Here is a 17748-nt window from a genome sequence, read left to right on the forward strand (position 1 = left end):
GCCTACCAACCATTAAATGTTGCTTTTCTATTTAGGAACGAGACAGCTTTATCAGATTATCCCCCGGTTTCACAGACAAGGCTAGTCTCATAAAATGTATGTTTGAGCTGTTTTAACTGAAAGCAACCTGCCAAATCTTAAATGTCACTGCCATTGTTTTGTCTCAAGACACACACCAGTAATGTTTTTTTCTTCTTCTCTAAGGCATGTTTATAAAAGTTGCTTAAATGCCATAACTGAACTAAATCCTAAGCCTGGCTTAATCTAAACTCTGTCTGTGAAACCAGGCCTACAAATGCCATTTTGAAAGTGTCATCCAAAATAATAAAAACGGCACAGATTCTGAAATATTTTTGTAGGCCTACTCCACAAAGAAGATCCCAGGCTAATTTAGCCTTATTTTACTGTTGTAACTACTGAATTTGGTGTACTGTGTTACACATTTGTGCAAGATGCATTTGATCACTTCACATCCCTAAACCAAGGCACTTTGCTCATTCTCTTGTTAGTTGCTCTGAGTGTCTGCTAAAAGCATTAATGCTTATAAATGTAAATGTAAATGAGAGATGTGGGAAATCTTCACTCTTATGTATTATTATGTCTCTCATTTCCATGTATAAACAGTCTGTAGTTACAGTGTGAAATGCTAATATGGAAGTTATGTTATAGGCTAATGCTCTTAACTCTCTGTAATGCTATACACTTCTCACAACTTAACACTAGCGTGTCGGTGGTCCCCTTCGGTTTGATGAATGTGTATGATAAACTTTTGGAGCACCGCTGTGTGAAATTAAGCAGTCTTATATCCTTGCTGCCCACTATATCATGTCATTAAACCATCTGGCACAGCCAAGACCAAGTGGGTCAAATGCCATAGCTGTCATGGCCTGCATGGTCATGTCCAGTTCAGTGAAAGTCCCAGAGTTGGCTGGCAACACACAACAAACACTTGAGAGGAAGTGCACATCTGCTCTCGAACAACTTTTTTGCTTTCGAACAACAGTGCTTCCTCCCATAGTTAAGTTGCCAGTTGCAACTACATTTCACATCAAAATTAACTTCACATTAACAAAGTTCAGATCAATGTACAATTAATTTAGATATACTGATACCTTTAATGCCTACTTTAAAAAGGACCAATTTACACCATCAAATGATACCTACATAACCTGCGTGACCATTCTATTTGCAACGGCCATTTAAAGGCCCAATACTTACCGCAGTGTACTCATAAGACTTCAGCTCTATCTCCCTGATGATAGTGTTATGGGGCCTGGGGAACTATATTTAGCTGGCCCTGTGACTGCACTGGCTATGCTAGTCAGATTCCAAAGAGTATGCTCCAGCACAGCCAGACCAGCACCTGCTGTCAAAGCTGACTGCCACACCACTACCTTATAGCTACTACTGGGCCTGGACCACATTTCCCGATCCAGACCCTCAGCGGCCAAAAAATAAGGTCTGATTCATCTCCTCTGCTGTCCCTAGCTTAGCATACTTTTTAAGAGGGCACTTGTCCTTATTTCTTATTATAGACATTTTGCCTGTTGACATAATTCTTTGACACTTTTTCCTTGACTTTTCATTCAGATTTAGCATCCATTGGAATTTAAACAAAGAAGATTTTGGATTGTTTGGATCAGGTGAGTGAAGTTTTTCATTAGAGATGGGATGGCTTCAAGCACCAGATCTGCAGCTGTCTTTCTAGGATACACAGTATTTCCCTTGATAAACACTGTTAAGTCAAACACAATGGAAACAATGCTGTCACGTCACAAATGTTACATCACAAATCAAATGCATGAGATTCTAAGCAGTATTTTTAGGGTGTGGCTGCCACAAGTAAGTGTTTAGAAATATTCCTTTATTATACAAATAATTTATAATAACATAATATATATTCAGTGAAAAATATACTACAATATATAAATATATTTTCTGTATAATTTAAAGCATCTAAAAATATAACTCTTATTATATAATATAACTTATTTTTCCTAGGCAAAATCAGTTAGACTCTGGACATGTGATTTCATGTTTCATCACTAGGCTTGATGGAATCTCTGATGGAAACATTTCTGCTCTTGCACTTTAGGTCTGACCTGCACATCCACCCCACACTAGGGTGTCCCACATTATTGCATCAGGAATTTTCAGGCACTGCAGAAGGAAGTGAGGAATGTCTATGTCATCTTCATCTATCAAAGAAAAAAATAGTCCATCTCTCCAACAAAGAGATGAAGGGAAAAGTGACCTAGAGCAGACTGATGATATCATGGATGATTCGGCAAGTTCATACTACACTGCTCTTTGTTCTCTGAGTGAGTACAGTGATGCTTCAGAGGACAGAACACAATCTCTCTCTACAGAGCATCCTACTGAAGGTGGCTCATTTGAGCTCTTGGATTGTGCTACCTCTATAGAAGGCATCACTTCAAGATCCTTTATCAAAGCCACCACGCTATCACAAAACTACGAAACACAAGAAGAGAAAGGTACAGAAGTGCTGCCTGAGGTGTCCCAAGGTGAACTGGATAAATCTTCATCATCTGAGATCATCATAGAATTTGAGTCAAAACATCTGCTGACGGGTACAAATGTGGATTTGCATTCTGTAAATACAGCCTTTAGTAACCCCATACAAAAGCAGGATAATTCCAACAAGTTTAATTTATCAGGAAAAGATTCACCAGTTAAACCGCAGGATTATTCTGGAGGCAGCGAGTCTGTTTTTCACACTAACATTAGAACTGCTGAGGAGCACAGCTCTCCAGAACCCAGATTCACTTCAAACACTATTTTGATAACGCCTGAGAGAAATCAATACAGCAAAGGCAGGGAACAGGAGCATGGTGGCACAGAGCCAAAGGAGTACCACGCGACACAAAAGCAAAGATCCAGAGAAGGTCTGAGTGCACCTGGGGCTGAATGCAGGCTTGAGAGAGAGGGACATGTTCTGGGTCATGTGGGAAATGAGGGGGAGGGGCAGGCTAGAGGGGTGAGTTGCAGAAAGGAGCAGGCTGAGCTGTCAGTCAGGTCTAGAAATAGAAAAGCGTCTGCAAACTGCATCTCAACACTCACAGCCAGCAAGCAGGAGTCAAGAATCCCGCCACACTGTTATTCAGAGTGTATCCCCGCAACCAGGCACCAACACCAGCTACAGAGTCTTGCAGATATTCGGAGGCTGGAAAAGCAGAGCCGGCAAGGCGTCTGGCAGTCCAAACCACTCTCCCGCACGCTGTGTAGCAGCTCTTGGCAACCCTTTCACTCTACAGACAATACCAGAGGATCAACCAGCATGGGAACAAAGCTCGCTGAGGCCAGTAGGAAGGTGGGGGGCCTTGTTAACCTGGCCCAGGTAAGATCTTCCTGTGCTGAAACTGACTACATGCATGTTTTCAGTTCAAACTGTAGGCCCTCAAGTCAGCTTTCTACTGATGCAAACGACAACATTTGGACAGAAGATGTTCTTTCTTTCAAAATGCAGATGCATTCAAACACTCAAAACACATCTGTTTGCTCAGAATCCAGCAGCTTTGAGTGTGTTGACGTAGCATTGGAAACCACAGATGAAGTAAAGCGAGGCTTAAAGACTGTTCCCAAAAGACAAATCCAACTGAAGAGACGGGACGCAGCAGAGTCACACGTCAGAGAGAACAACAATCAACCCCTTCAGGTTCCAAACACAACTGTGCGTGCTCGAGACGTATTTCAGCGTCAGCATAGCACCCCTGCAGCATTTAATCAGGAGTCCCACATGGCTAATCAAAAGTCAGTACAGGCCGAACGAAAGAAAAGGCTTCAGAAGTCATTTTCCCTGGATGAAACATCCAGCAAAACCCAAATGGCTTCCTGCATCATAACAAGTGTCCTATCAAAAAAGATGCAACATGAAGAAAATCTTCGCACCTTGGATGTTTCTGATAAAGCTTTTGCGTCTACCAAAGTGAACAACAGGACTCCTACCACTGATGAATGCCTGTATTCATCTGGCAAGGATGTATATGCTGAAACTACCAAACTAACTCAGAGTGCTACACTTAAGTGGGAGGCCCAGACAGAGTGCAGCTCTGTTCAAAAGCATTGCAGTGTTAATTCTAAAACACAACCCAAACTGTTAAGCAAACATGGGTTAAATCCTCTTTTAAGTGGAACTGGCAGGTCTGAAGTTCAAGGTAGTGGTACTGAAATAGACCCTTCAGAGAATGAGAAAGCAGAGAAGCTAAGCCTAAGAGAGGAGGCGTTGCGACTGCCTAACCTGAGCCCTGGAGTGAAGCTATCCTGTGACTCAGCAAAGGGCAGAGCATGGAACTGGAGTGCAGCATCAAATGTAGCCCTCAGCACACAGGCTTCTGTGAAAACCACACCTGAAGAATGCTATACAGAGCAAGGAATACATAAACAGCACAACATGACCCTAACCAATGTGCTGGAAAAGCAGGAGCAACAGGCTGACAGCATGGAAAGTACACTCAGCCCTACTAATATTGCATGCCTAATCTCTGATTTGGAAGCAAATGCAGTGGATAATACAATCCCCCGAGTTGACGAGAGTGGTGTTGGAAAGAAGCAGGAGAGTAACAGAGAGGACATCAGGTCACCAGGACAGTTTGCAAGCCTAGGTATGCAAAGCCAAGGCAAATTGAAAGCCATGGCCCCTGTGCATGTAGTAAGAGACATGAGGAGCCTGTTGAAAAACACATACAATATGCCTTTTAAGGGCCCTGGGGAATTAACCAATGGAATAGATGGGAGTGTTCCTTTGTTTCAGCCATCAATACACACTCTAAGCAACAACAAGAGTGAAGGAAAGGGAAAGGGATACAAACAAGATGAAAAACCCCTGTTGCGGAAAGTCACTCCACCTCTTCCACTGGACAGAAGGAGAGATCACTCTGCACCGAGAGGATGCTCAACGAAGGTAATGGCTCATGTGGAATCAAATGACAAATGTCATACAGTTGGATTTACAAAGGTCAGCCAAATTAGTGTAACCAAGGCAAACAGTTGTGCCTTGTCAAAGCCCTCAGAGACACAGGATAGCCAAGTTTGCATGAGTAAACCTGTTGTTCTAGTCAGTGATGCAATCTTGAAACCAACAAACAGGACAGACCTGGAATTGCAAACTAGAGAGGAGGCTTCTACTGAAGAACCTACAAAAAGAGACTTGACCAAAGCAGAGCATGAGATGACCATCAGCTCTGACAAAGATCAACTTCTCCCAGTAGCACTGCAGTATTGTTCACCCACAGCAAGTTCTGAGCAACAGGACCATGGCAGGATAATCAGTGATGGCCTCCAGACACCATGCCTTCCTCCCAGGTCACAGAGTTCAGTGGGACCTCAGTCTGCTTGTGTCCTAACAGTTGCTTCAGTTCCCTCATATTATTACAAACCCAGTCCGATGGGCTACCAAACAATCTCTCCTCATATTGGAACAGTTCATGGCTACGTTCAAGGGCCTGTCTTGTTTCAAACACCTTTTTATAACCAGCCTCCTGCATCAAACAGTCATACCCCTCTACTGAGATCCCTCTCTGAGGATGGAAAAGTGCTAATCCAGCCAACAGATGGTTCAACCAGTCAAGCTCAGAACAAAGAAGCAGGGCTAAAAATACCTTCTCCAGAAAGCCAACACAACACAATATTTGTTGCTCCCATGAGTGGAGAGGCTAGGCTTGGGGCTGCAGGTGTGCTGTATCCAGAAGCAGGAGGAAGTATAGCAGTAGGACAAAACCCTCGCCAACTGTTGCTGGACCCGGAAACTGGACGCTATTTCTATGTTGACATGCCTCAGCTGCCACAGCGCAAGATGCTGTTTGATCCAGAAACTTGCCAGTATGTTGAGGTCCTACTGCAACAGCAGACCCTTCCCAATGCTGTTTTGCCCACACCTTGTGCTATACCCTTTGCCTCTCTTCATATCCCACCCATGTACACCCCACAGTGCCTGCCTTATATACAGTCACATCCTCAGGTGTTCCCACCGCCAGGACCATGAAACCTGATGGGACTTATAGACTGCAGAAGATAAGTCATGCCCAAGGATCACATTACTCAGTGCCTATTTAATGCTGGATAAGAGTTTTTATAAGCAACTGATTGAGTGAAACATGATGACCATCTGCTGCCCAGGTCTCAAGGCATCTAAGCTGAAAGCATATTCTGTTATCATTGCACTCAACACTCCTTACTTCGTAAAGGCTACCTCTGGACTTGGCAACTGAGTTGGGTGAGACTGATTATATCTGTTGAAATGTTGTAAGATGCATATGCATTCACACATTCAGGCTAAATAAACAGAGCAGGGGCTTTAAAGGGTAGAAGGGCTCAGGTCACCTCTGGTATTGGCAATTGAGACTCACCAAGGGACCTAAGTGTCCTGAGCTTGTTTAGCAAGTATGACAAAGGTCACTATTTTTATATTTACTAAATGGTAGTTTGAGCAAAACCATGGCTCAGTTTCATGTAAACTATGGCTTACTTAAACGGATAGTTCACCCAAAAATAAAATCGTCATTTATCAAGAAAGAAGTGTGTGTAAATGATGACAGAATTTTCATATTTTGGTGAACTATCCCTTTAAGCACTTTCTGACGAACACTTTTTGTAAATATATATAAACAGCATATTAGTGTCTCAAATGACTAAACAATTTTGATGTAAACTGCATTTAAACTGAATTTGCCTGAGAAATGTTGTCCATTCTGCTACTGACACCTTTATAAGAGCCATTTGCTTCAAATCACAGAGCCGTTATCTGAGATTTAGGCTGTATTATTGATATATAACTAATATTATTACCCTTATTAAAGTTACAAATAAATCAAAATTGACATGAGAAAGACAAAAATATTTTAGACAGACAGAAAGATACATTTTAAGTTATATTTTAATACAAAATAACTTAAGCACATCTTTGTCAAAACCCAATATCCACATGATAATTTGTCTTATGGCTCTTATAGAATACATAATACACTCTTAGTATTTATAAACATTATTAGTTACAATAACATGTATATACATTTTGATTTATGTGTATTTTAAACAATTTTCACCACTTTCTTAAGCTAAACATTTCTGAGCATATTTTGTTTAGTGTTAATCACTTGCGTATTTTGTACACAATCAAGATGTAATAAAAGAAAAAAAACTGACCATTTTCTTTTTAAGTCATTTCAGTAAAATATCTAATTCTTTAAAATTAACTCAAATTTCACATTTGGTTGGATGTTAGACGAACAAAGACCCTTTGTCCTGTTCATCCAAGTTTTACTTCAAATATATGCACCCATTTTCTAATATGACATTTTTCTTATTTGTTTGTGATGCAAAACGAAACAAATAAAAATTTTGTGCGACAGCAAAACTGGTGCTCAGTTCTGAAAAGGAAAAATAAATAAATAATCTGCCTAAATTTTGGTGCAGACCATTTCAACTGGAGCATCAGTCACACCTTTGTTTATTTTTATGTCCTCCTCCTCATATTTGCGGCATGATGGCTTAAAGCCCTGGAAAGTGGGACAGATTGGCAGGTAACGCATGCAGCCCAGCTTTCGGACCAACCCCATCCCAATTGGAAAGTCATAAGTGTCCGATGCTACTGTTCCTGCTCCTGAAGAACTCTCAGCCGCCCATTCTACCAGACCTCGCTCTTTTCTGGTGCCTGCACACACAATGTAGACATGTTGAATGTAGAACAGCTTGCGTGACTGCCTGTTTGTAAATTTACACTGCCTTTGTTCTCTATTTATCTAATGAATTTGTATATTATGAGTCACTCTGTCAGATGCATACCTGGGATTGTGTTATCAAGTACAAATGCTAGGAATCCCCCTACAAACATCTCTGTTGTCAGGAGCACTGTGATGATTTGGTCCAGCTCTGCCACACCTGTTAAAATCAATCAAAAGAACAGTAATAGGTGACAACATCCACAGCTTTCTTGCTGCAAAAGAAAATATATCAGAAAACACCATCAGACATATGAACCTGTTTTAATGCTGCCAGGATGAGTGTCCAGGTAATTAGGCAACATGAGGCCAAAAAACATGGAGAAACCCAGAACAAAAAGATTTCTGGAGGAGTTCAGATCCACACTCTGTAGGTTTGACAGTCCAACAGCTGTAATCATACCTGTGTACAAACCAAAACAGAAAACAAGTTTAAAACTACACAAAATACATATAAAGGCCACTACCGTTCTGAAGTGTGGGGTTGGTAAGATTTGTAAAACAGTTTTTGAAAGAAGTCTCTTATGCTCACCAATGCTGCATTTATTTGATCAAAATAGTGAATATATATATATACTGTATATATATATATATATATATTGAAAACTATTATTACCACAACAACCATTTTCTCTTTTTAAACCTGTAATTTATTCCTGGGATGCCAAAGCTCCTTCAAAAATCTGTCTAATATGCTGATTTGGTGCTCAAGAAACATTTCTTATTATCAGTGTTGCTTAATATTTTGTGAAATCCCTGATACATTTTTTCATTATCTTTGAATAATATAAAGGTCAAAAGAACAGCATTCATTTGAAATAGATATATTTTGTAACATTATAAATGTCGTTACTGTCACTTTTGATAAATTGAATGCATCCTTGCTAAATAAAAGCATTTATTTCTTTAACAAAAAACAAAAATCTTCAATTTTCAATGGTGGTGTGTGTAACTAAACGATGTCTGGTCCCCTAAAAATTTTTATTTGAAATACAAAATTCGTTCATGGCATTTTGTCAACTTGGATGTGAACTCTAAAGGGTGGAAATGTGCACTGTTAGGCCCTGTCCCAAATGGAACCATAAGCCCTCACAATCTCTCTCTGCATCCACACTTTTGTGACGTAATGCTGCTTTGACTGTTGGGTAGAAGTCTGCTGCAGAGCTTACTTCAGTGCCAGCTCTGCAAAAGTGCACATCGAGGGCGCATATCGGCTGCAAAGGGGTATTTGAGAGCACCTTTCTGAAACCTAAAATGACAAATGGTACATCCTACGGTCTTGTGAATTTAACGGACATGCGTACGCGGCAGCCATTGTCCACGGGTCCACAAAACCACATGTACACATGAAGTGTGCCAATTTGGGACAGGGCACTTCCTAGGGAGTTTCTGGGCTCTTTACTGACACCCTGTGGACAAAGCTGTGACAAAACATCGGCAAATGCAAATAGGTCCAATAAGCTCATTACCAAACAGGGTGCAGAACATCCCTCCAAGGACAGGGTCAGGTAAGGAGGCAAACAGGGCGGTGAACTTCCCAATAGTTCCCAATAAAAACATTATGCCTGCTCCATACTGTATCACCCTCCTACTTCCCACCTGTCGGAGAAATCAAGACACCAGAGAAACCACTGCTTGTCACAAAATAATGACGACACTGAAAACAGAGAAACCGAGGAGACAGGAGAATTGTGGATAGTGTTTCTGTATACATCTGATATCAGCTTCAGTCCCTGAAGGACTCTGATCGGTTGTCACAAATACAGACACTAGAACTGCATTTACCAATTCTGTCTATATACACTAGTGTTACACAGAGCCTAAAAGCTCGCACTATCTCACCTTTGTAATGCCAAGCACCCCTATGTTAGGACTGGAAGAGGTTGATCCATTTCCTGTGCCCAGCAGCCCCGCTATGATACAGCACACTCCTTCTGTAAAGATCCCCCTAGAAAAGAAATACATAAACCATGTATTCCTTATACATAAACCATGAAAAAACTAAAACCACTAAATATTATAGTTTTTATATATATATATATATATATATATATATATATATATATATATATATATATATATATATATATATATATATATATATATATATGTATATAATTACATTTTTGTCCTTGATTTCCACTGATGTGGACATTTTTTTATAAAAAAATTTTTATGACCTTTTATGACCCTGAGAATGAAAAAAAAATATCTTGCTCCTGTGATTTTAATATTTCTATGTTAACACTGTCAATTTTGCTGTCGGATCACGTGTAGTAGTGACACGATAACAAAATCTGAGCTGCAATGTGGCACTTCAACTCAAAATTATAAAATGTTAAAAATGATCTAATTCAGACACTCTTCCCTATAATACTGGTATTCTTCAAAAGGATATGCAGAGTGATAGGTGCTACACACAGCCAGGAAGAGCGCAACGTTTAATGGACTTCAACACAGTTTACTACATGCCTTCTGTCGTCTGGTTGATTGTTTATATTTTTCAGCAAGTAAAAGGCCTTTTAGTATAATTCTAAAACATCCCTCTTCATGTCTTGGTAAACTTGTCTTTTTGCTGTGAAATCTTTACCGATTTTTATAACGTAAACGTAAGAATAACTTTTACATTGTTAGAAATATTCTAAGATGAACATTTACTGGACTGATGTAACTTGGGTTTACTTAATTATCCATTCTTATTTTTTGAGAAAAATCATGTTAAAATAGTCTAAATAGTCTAGACTAGAGTATCAAATATGATACAACTGGCTTTTGAAGATGTTACAGCATGTTTTCATAGTCATTTGAATTATTTATAAAAGGAAAATCTGATTTCTCATGATATGACCCCCTTAAAAAAAGTGTTCTACTTCTTCTTGTTCTTACCTATTGATAGCGTGCACAGGAGGAGGCGGAGCTCCAGAGAGGCGAGCACAGGCGTAATAATCCCCGATAGACTCAACAATACCGGCTAGAGTTGCACTAAACATGCCTAGCACTCCTGCTAACGTCACTGTCGGCAAACCCCACTGACCTGTGACACACACAAAATCAAGAAAATGATCTGATTTGGAAAGAGTTTGGCCATTGCTCCACCAATATAATTCCCTTCTAATCGTTTTACTGTGGAAAAAAAATTTCAAGTCTTAGATTAGGTATAAGTCATAGTGACATTTTCTGATAAACAACCCATTATAAATCATAGGTGTTACAGGAAGCAAGCAAAGTTCTTACATGGATAGGGGAAACGAAACCACGGTGCCCGGGTCATAATATCGCCCCGGGAGTCAGTGCGAGCCTTGTAGCCGTACCGATTTGGGTCATTCGGCAGCACATCCGTCAGGGTGAGAATATAGCAAACCAGCCATACCAACATGATTGCCATGATGATCTACTGAAATCAGGATAATCAGTTACTAAGGGCAAAATGTTCAGAAGTGAGCATTTCAGTGTGTAAATGTGTTGATAACAAGCGCCACATGGGGTAATGTGAACTTTGTTCTAAGGCCTTTATTGCTATGTAATATTATCAAAAGGCATGCATGATGATGTAGTTGATGTAGCTGGGGGTTCGTACGGGAAACATCTTGAATATTTGCACATGTGTGATGTGACAGCCTTTTTGTCTGGAATAGCTGGGAAAAGGACAAGCCCAGTTCCTCAAATACTGAGCAAACAAAACAATAAGGAAGATGCACCTGGAACGACAAAACACACAGATGTATTAAATCACAGCTAGTGTAGAGATAAATGAGCTTGAAATGCATTTAAAGAGTTCAAGAACTGACAGCAAAGACAGGCCCCAGTGGCTGCCAGCGCGGTCTCCCGCCGTCTGGAAGACAGACAGGCCGATAAGGGACACTGTGGGGGTGACAGTCAGGGGCCCGATTGAGTTAAGCAGGATCCCAGGGATTCCAGCGAACCCTATGACCACCTCAATCAAGCTGGACACGATAATAGCGCCCTGAATCTACAGAGAATTGACACAAACACGCAGGTCAGGATGCAGCACGTCACGAAGGCAGTGATAACTGGTTCAATCTTTAGACATTAGTCACGCACCTCTCGCATTCGTGGGTGCCAAATATGAGACGTGTTGAGAGGAATAGACCAATTTCCGTAAATCTCCTCTGTGAAACCCAAAACCATGGTTAAGCATTAACTTCCACACAGCTTGACCTGCACAATGTGGAATGTAAATAGATTCTTAATAGACAATGCTTCCAAGAAGGACTGATTTACTCACATTGCACAACTTTTTTTATGTAAACTTGATTCTCGTTGCCTTTTCAATGAGAGTACAATCTTTTTAAGACACCAAGTTAAAAGCAGTTAAACTTTTAAAAACATTTCACGAGACGTGCAAACACTTTCAATTGTTGTGCTTGGTCTTGCTGTTTTGGTGGTTTAGGGAGTTTGTCACCCCAAATAAACACTTGAACAACAATTGCTGCATCCCAATTCAGAGGCTGCATCCTTCGAAGAGTGCATTTGAAGGCCGATTTTGTCACCGCGGCGCGACGAAAGCTGTCCCAATTCGAAGGCTCCTTCAAATGCGGCCTCCAAATGCGTCCTTCGTTTCCCGTGAAATGAAGGATACAACAGATGGATCCTTCGTGGCCTTGCCTACCCCAGAATTCATTGCGTAACAATGTTAAACGTATTAGGTTTCAACTTACTCAAAAATCTAATGATAAAAATGTACACGTTGACATCTAACTAAGATGTGATTATATATAGTTTACACTCTTTACAGAAATGGACCATGGTGAACATATTTAAAAGTTTGTGAACCCTGTTTTGTTTTCAGACAGTTTAATATAACTTCCAAAAAAGTCATTTAACAACGCTCAGTCCCACCTTCGACTCCTTCGAAGGATGCAGCCTCTGAATTGGAGCACACCCAATGTTTCAGTAACCACTGTTCATCTATAATGGCGTAGGTATGACGTCAGAACCCGGAAGTCTAATTCGCCACTATAGTTTCTTCGAGATTTTCCTATGGGGTTTAATAATGGTTTTTTTCTGTGGTAAACATAACTTGACAATACTTTGACATTTTGTTCTACTACGTAAACGGCACACACTCAGACCTAAACTGTCTATATAGTTACTTATTAAAAAAATACGCTTTCAAAATAAAAATGAAAACTGCATCAAAATTTGCATTGGGTGTGTGCCGTTTTCGTTGTCGAACAAAACGTCAAAGTATCGTCAGGTCATGTTTACCACAGGCTTTATTTTACACATGAATCGAAAAACCCCATTATAAAACCCAATAAGCAAATTAGTCTTCCGGTTTTCTGATGTAATACCTAATTATGGGAGATATTTAGTCTGCGTTTTAACGTACAGCCAAATAGATGCTTGCAAAGTATATATGTTGACCTGAGGAGGTTACCATACTACAGTAGTAGACAAAATATCAACAAAATGGAAAATTAAAGGGATAGTTCACCCAAAAATGAAAACACAAAATAAGATATTTTGAAGGATGTTGGTATCCAGACAGTTGACGGGAGCCATTGACTTCCATAGTATTTTTTTTCCTACTATGGAAGTCAATGTGTGCCGTCAACTGTTTGATCACCAACATTCTTCAAAATATCTTCTTTTGTGTTCAACAGAAGAAATAAACCCATACAGGTTTGTAACAACATGAGGGTGAGTCAATTATGACAGAATTTTCACTATCCCTTTAATCTTTGGTTTGTGCAAATGTAATATGCCTAAAAGCTTCCCCCACTGATTGTGACTGTAAAAAGTCACACTGTTTGTACCTTCAGGAGGACATTTCCATCTATCCAGCCTCAGAATTGCCTGAGCAGGGATGAGAAAGGCAAAAGCACTCGCCTGGAACAAAGGCAACCTGATCATGGCACATAAAAACATTCATACAGTGACAACTAATCACATATTTCTGTACTGAAGCACACATTAAATAACTCACCTGACACCAAATGTAGTTTGTATGAGCGTAGTGATCCCCACACAGGTGAAGATGGTGCCCACTAACTGGCTGACAGTGTACTGGTCCTGCCCCACACACATGGCTTCGGCCAGTAAGAATGGTACAGCAATAGTTCCACTGAAGCATGTCAGGTAGTGCTGGAGATCCAGAGGCAGAACGTATACAGATGTAGGAGGGTTTAGACGGGATAGGGATGTTGGGTGAGTCAGACTTGAAGAGAGATGAGAATGTTAAAAGTGTACCTGCAGTCCCAGCAGTATGCACAGATACCAAGGCGGGACGTCCTCGATTCTGTAGATCATATCAAATCCTGCCGCCTGATTCGGACTCCCATCAGACACCTTGGCCAGGTCAGCAGGCATCTCCTGTAGCTCTGTACCGTCAGCTGGAACAACTCCATCTGGAGGTGGGAGCTGATGGAGAACAAACACACATATGAATCATGCATGACAATAGGACTATTTGTGTGCACAGCTTTTGATGAAGTGCATTAAACAATCTGTTAATACATGTATACAATACATAAGCTTAAATATAAATGATAAACTTCTATTTAAAAAAAATTAAGACAATTAAAGTAAGAACTTTCATAAAATATGTATTGGTATCAGTGCTGTTATTGTTAACTAAAACTAAAATCATTAAAAATAGTTTTCGTTAACTGAAACGAAGGTAACACTTTACAACAAGGTTTCGTTTGTTAGAATTAGATAACTGCATTAGTTAACATGAACTAACAGTGAACAATATTTATACATCTTTGTTGATGTTAATCTGAATGTATTAATACATTTGTAAGATCAAAGGTTGCATCTGTTAACATTAGTTATTGAACTGTGAACTAACATGAACATTTTTATTAACTAACATTAAAAGAGGGTAATAAATGCTGTAAAAATATATTTCTCATTGTTAGTTAATGTGTTAACTTGTGTTACCTTATCGTAATTTTTTACAGACATAGTTAAAATAAAATATAAATATTAGATGAAAAACTTAAAGATAAGTTGAAGTACTAAAATTATTAAACCTAAAAATTAAATAAAAATAAATTCAAGCTAAATAGAAATACTTAAAAAAAAAAAAAAAAATGATAACTGAAAATATAAAAATAAAAGCTAATTCAAAATATAAATAAATACCTTAATGGTATATAAGTAACACATTGGCATATTGGTATCAAATATACAGTGTATATATATCTATATATAAAAATAATAGTAATTATAGTAAAATAATAGTGAATTTAAACAATTTTAAATGACATCATAAAGTAAAATTGACATTGTTTGCATTTTCAAAGAACCCAAGTTCAAAAGTTGGCAAGTTACTCTCTCATTTACCATTTATAATTCACTTAATATTTAATATTTAACTACAGATAATGTATCTAACTGCAAAAGACAGCAAACAGACCCCACAGTAAAGTCTATGATACTGAATATGAGCGGCCTCCATTAACCAAATAATTAGTAGAATTCACTAAAACAAAAACAAACATTAATATTTCAAATATAATTCGGTTTTCTTTCTGCTTTTTAAGTGATAAGTTAGGCTGTAACACTTGGCATGTTCTAGTTTAGTCCCATCCCAGTTTTTTGCAAGGTAGACATTTCAATGATACGCATGACAAGTTAAGTGCTCAATTAGGTGTTAAACCAGAGACAGCATGGGGAAAAATAACAAATATCACGACTCATCATTAAGCAGCCAGACCATATAATGCTATGTCATTATGAACAACAAGGCAGGTGCTATTCCAAACAAATATTGCACACATTGTACCAATGCGTACTGACAATAGAGCTGAAAACAAGCATTAAAAGATTACAAAATCAATTGTCATAGCCTTGCTAACTTTGAAATCTCTCTCTCTCTCTATTTTTGCAAAACTTTTTTATAGTCAGCTTAAAAGTTGGGTTGAGAAAATAATTACAAAAGTGATGGAAACAGTGCAAAAACCTAATAACTCTAGGAATGTGACTTATCCAATCAAATCAGTGGACCAGAACGGACTGTTCAATCTATCACCTACATTTCCACCTCTCAGTGTTACATGTTCCATCAAGCATTTAACTAACACAAGCAACAAAAAAACCCTGCTACATAAAAGTACTATTTATTCAGACTTATAGTAAAAAAAGAGCTCTTTAATCATTCACTGACTCAAACTGCCAAAAAGCAAAAAACTTTGACCATAAAGGAAAATATATTTACCTACTCTTCATATCCTGAGATTTTTGTTTTTGTTTTAGAGTATCTTGCATTTGAGTCACTAATTTTCTAAATAATAATCTGGCACAATTCTTTGCATCTCATATCTGAACATTTGTGTGCATCCATATAAGCAAGGCCTTCTTTTAAATGTGCTTGCGTGACCAGGATTCAGATTTGAATTTGTTAGCACTCAAATAATAAAAATTCTCAATTTTCCTCAATATAAAATAGACATTTTTCAGCCGTTTTTTTTTATTACTAAATTCTACTGTGATGTCATCTCAAATCTTTAGCATTCCAATGTGACATTCAACTAAACAAATACTTCCTGTTCTTACATTCCTTGGCATAAACATGTGCAGTGTGACCCAAATCAGTGTTTTAATTCCCAACAATGACACCATACTTCAAGGATATTTTACCTTAAACTCCTCTGCAGGTTCTGACTGATTCATTGGCCCTTGGAGGATGTGCGGGGCTCTGTGCTGCTGTCTCCCAGAGGCCACGTGAGACCTGAGACCCGGCTGGCCGCAGAGCGCTGGTTTTATGGGAGTGCGAGAGACAGAAGGGGACCAGATTACACAGGTTAATAATCTGCCCTTGGTCCTGGACTTTACTCCCCCTGCCTGTGCTCATCAAAAAGCCGACAATGTGAACACAACAGGAGCTGTGTTCATGGAGCAATGGGAAGTCTCCTTTGGATGTGAACACAGGGGCCTTCAAAAACACAACATGTAAGGTTATTCTTCAGGGCGAAGACTTTTGAAGAGTTATCTAAATGCAAAAAGGTCTTCATTTTTTCTAAAGAAGTGTGGTCTATAGTGGCAAGAGTAAATTCCAATCTTATAGCTGTTAAAGAAAACACAAAATATGTGTGTCTGGTAGATGGACCTCAGTGGATAAAGCAGTACAAACCTTTGGTGCAAATCTTCCACTGTACTCTTGGACCCCCCTATATTGCAGTAATGAACACGTGACTTCACAACTATGTGACACAGGACCACAAAACCAGTCACAAGTAGCACAGGTAAATTTGCGGCAATAGCCAACAATATATTGTATGGGTCAAAATTATCGATTTTTCTTTTATGCTAAAAATCATAAGGATATTAAGTAAAGATCATGTTCCATGAAGATATTTTGTAAATGTCCTACCGTAAATATATAAAACATTTATTTTTGTGAGTGAATGCAGCACAATCGCGAACATAAGTGTAGAACTTTAAAGGCGATTTTCTCAATGTTTCGATTTTTTTTGGTACCCTCAGATTCCAGATTTTCAAATAGTCGTATCCCGGGCAAATATTGTCCTATCCTAACAAACCATACATCGATGGAACTTATTTATTCAGCTTTCATGTGTATGAATCAATTTCAAAATTGTGACCCATGTGACTGGTTTTATGGTCACATATGTGGAGTTTGCGATATTCACTTCTGCGGCCAGTAGAGGGCGCAACAGATCAACCCCTCATCTGCGTGAACCTGAGGATCATATTTCGTTGATCTGTCTCAAGAATATTTTGCCAAATAAACACAGATAGGGTGATCAGGACCACAACACGGCTACATTGTAGGCTACATTCTCCCATATATTACACAGACACTTACCTAATAAATAAATGGACATTAAATACTGTTTTGAGATAATATAGCATATTATTATATGAAAAGACATCATGGAGTAATATCAGATCTGATATATTTGACCGTAGAATGATGTGACTGACCAGTCAGAATTAAATATTCAAGAGCGACATGTATAAATTTGAGGCAAAACCAGAAACTCACTGGCTTTCATAACAATGACCATATCAATTTCGA

At 38.9% G+C, this 17748-nt stretch overlaps 2 protein-coding genes across 3 annotated transcripts; one reads left to right on the forward strand and one right to left on the reverse strand.

Annotated features, from left to right (window-relative positions):
* The first annotated feature begins 1347 nt into the window (after window positions 1-1347).
* LOC311097920 (uncharacterized protein) lies at window positions 1348-7140 on the forward strand. The gene is made up of 3 exons (XM_084137927.1): window positions 1348-1459; window positions 1591-1643; window positions 2096-7140. The coding sequence occupies exon 3, from the start codon at window positions 2180-2182 to the stop codon at window positions 5999-6001; it is 3822 nt and encodes a 1273-aa protein (XP_083994053.1). The 5' UTR covers window positions 1348-1459; window positions 1591-1643; window positions 2096-2179; the 3' UTR covers window positions 6002-7140.
* slc23a1 (solute carrier family 23 member 1) lies at window positions 6587-17409 on the reverse strand. 2 transcript variants are annotated; one of them, XM_084137928.1, is made up of 14 exons: window positions 16347-17409; window positions 13950-14120; window positions 13687-13844; window positions 13517-13605; window positions 11799-11866; window positions 11525-11706; window positions 11314-11434; window positions 10971-11127; window positions 10623-10770; window positions 9579-9684; window positions 9206-9335; window positions 7996-8139; window positions 7801-7896; window positions 6587-7669 (listed from the first exon to the last, which is right to left on the reverse strand). In XM_084137928.1, the coding sequence occupies exons 1-14, from the start codon at window positions 16377-16379 to the stop codon at window positions 7416-7418; spliced, it is 1857 nt and encodes a 618-aa protein (XP_083994054.1). In that variant the 5' UTR covers window positions 16380-17409; the 3' UTR covers window positions 6587-7415. The 2 variants fall into 2 exon arrangements, with proteins under 2 accessions (XP_083994054.1, XP_083994055.1); XM_084137929.1 differs by lacking the exon at window positions 16347-17409 and having other exon boundaries at window positions 13517-13589; window positions 13950-14085.
* Between the last annotated feature and the right edge of the window lie 339 nt (window positions 17410-17748).

Source organism: Abramis brama (genome assembly GCF_963993115.1).
Source record: "Abramis brama genome assembly, chromosome: 15".
Taxonomy (NCBI): Eukaryota; Metazoa; Chordata; class Actinopteri; order Cypriniformes; family Leuciscidae; genus Abramis; species Abramis brama.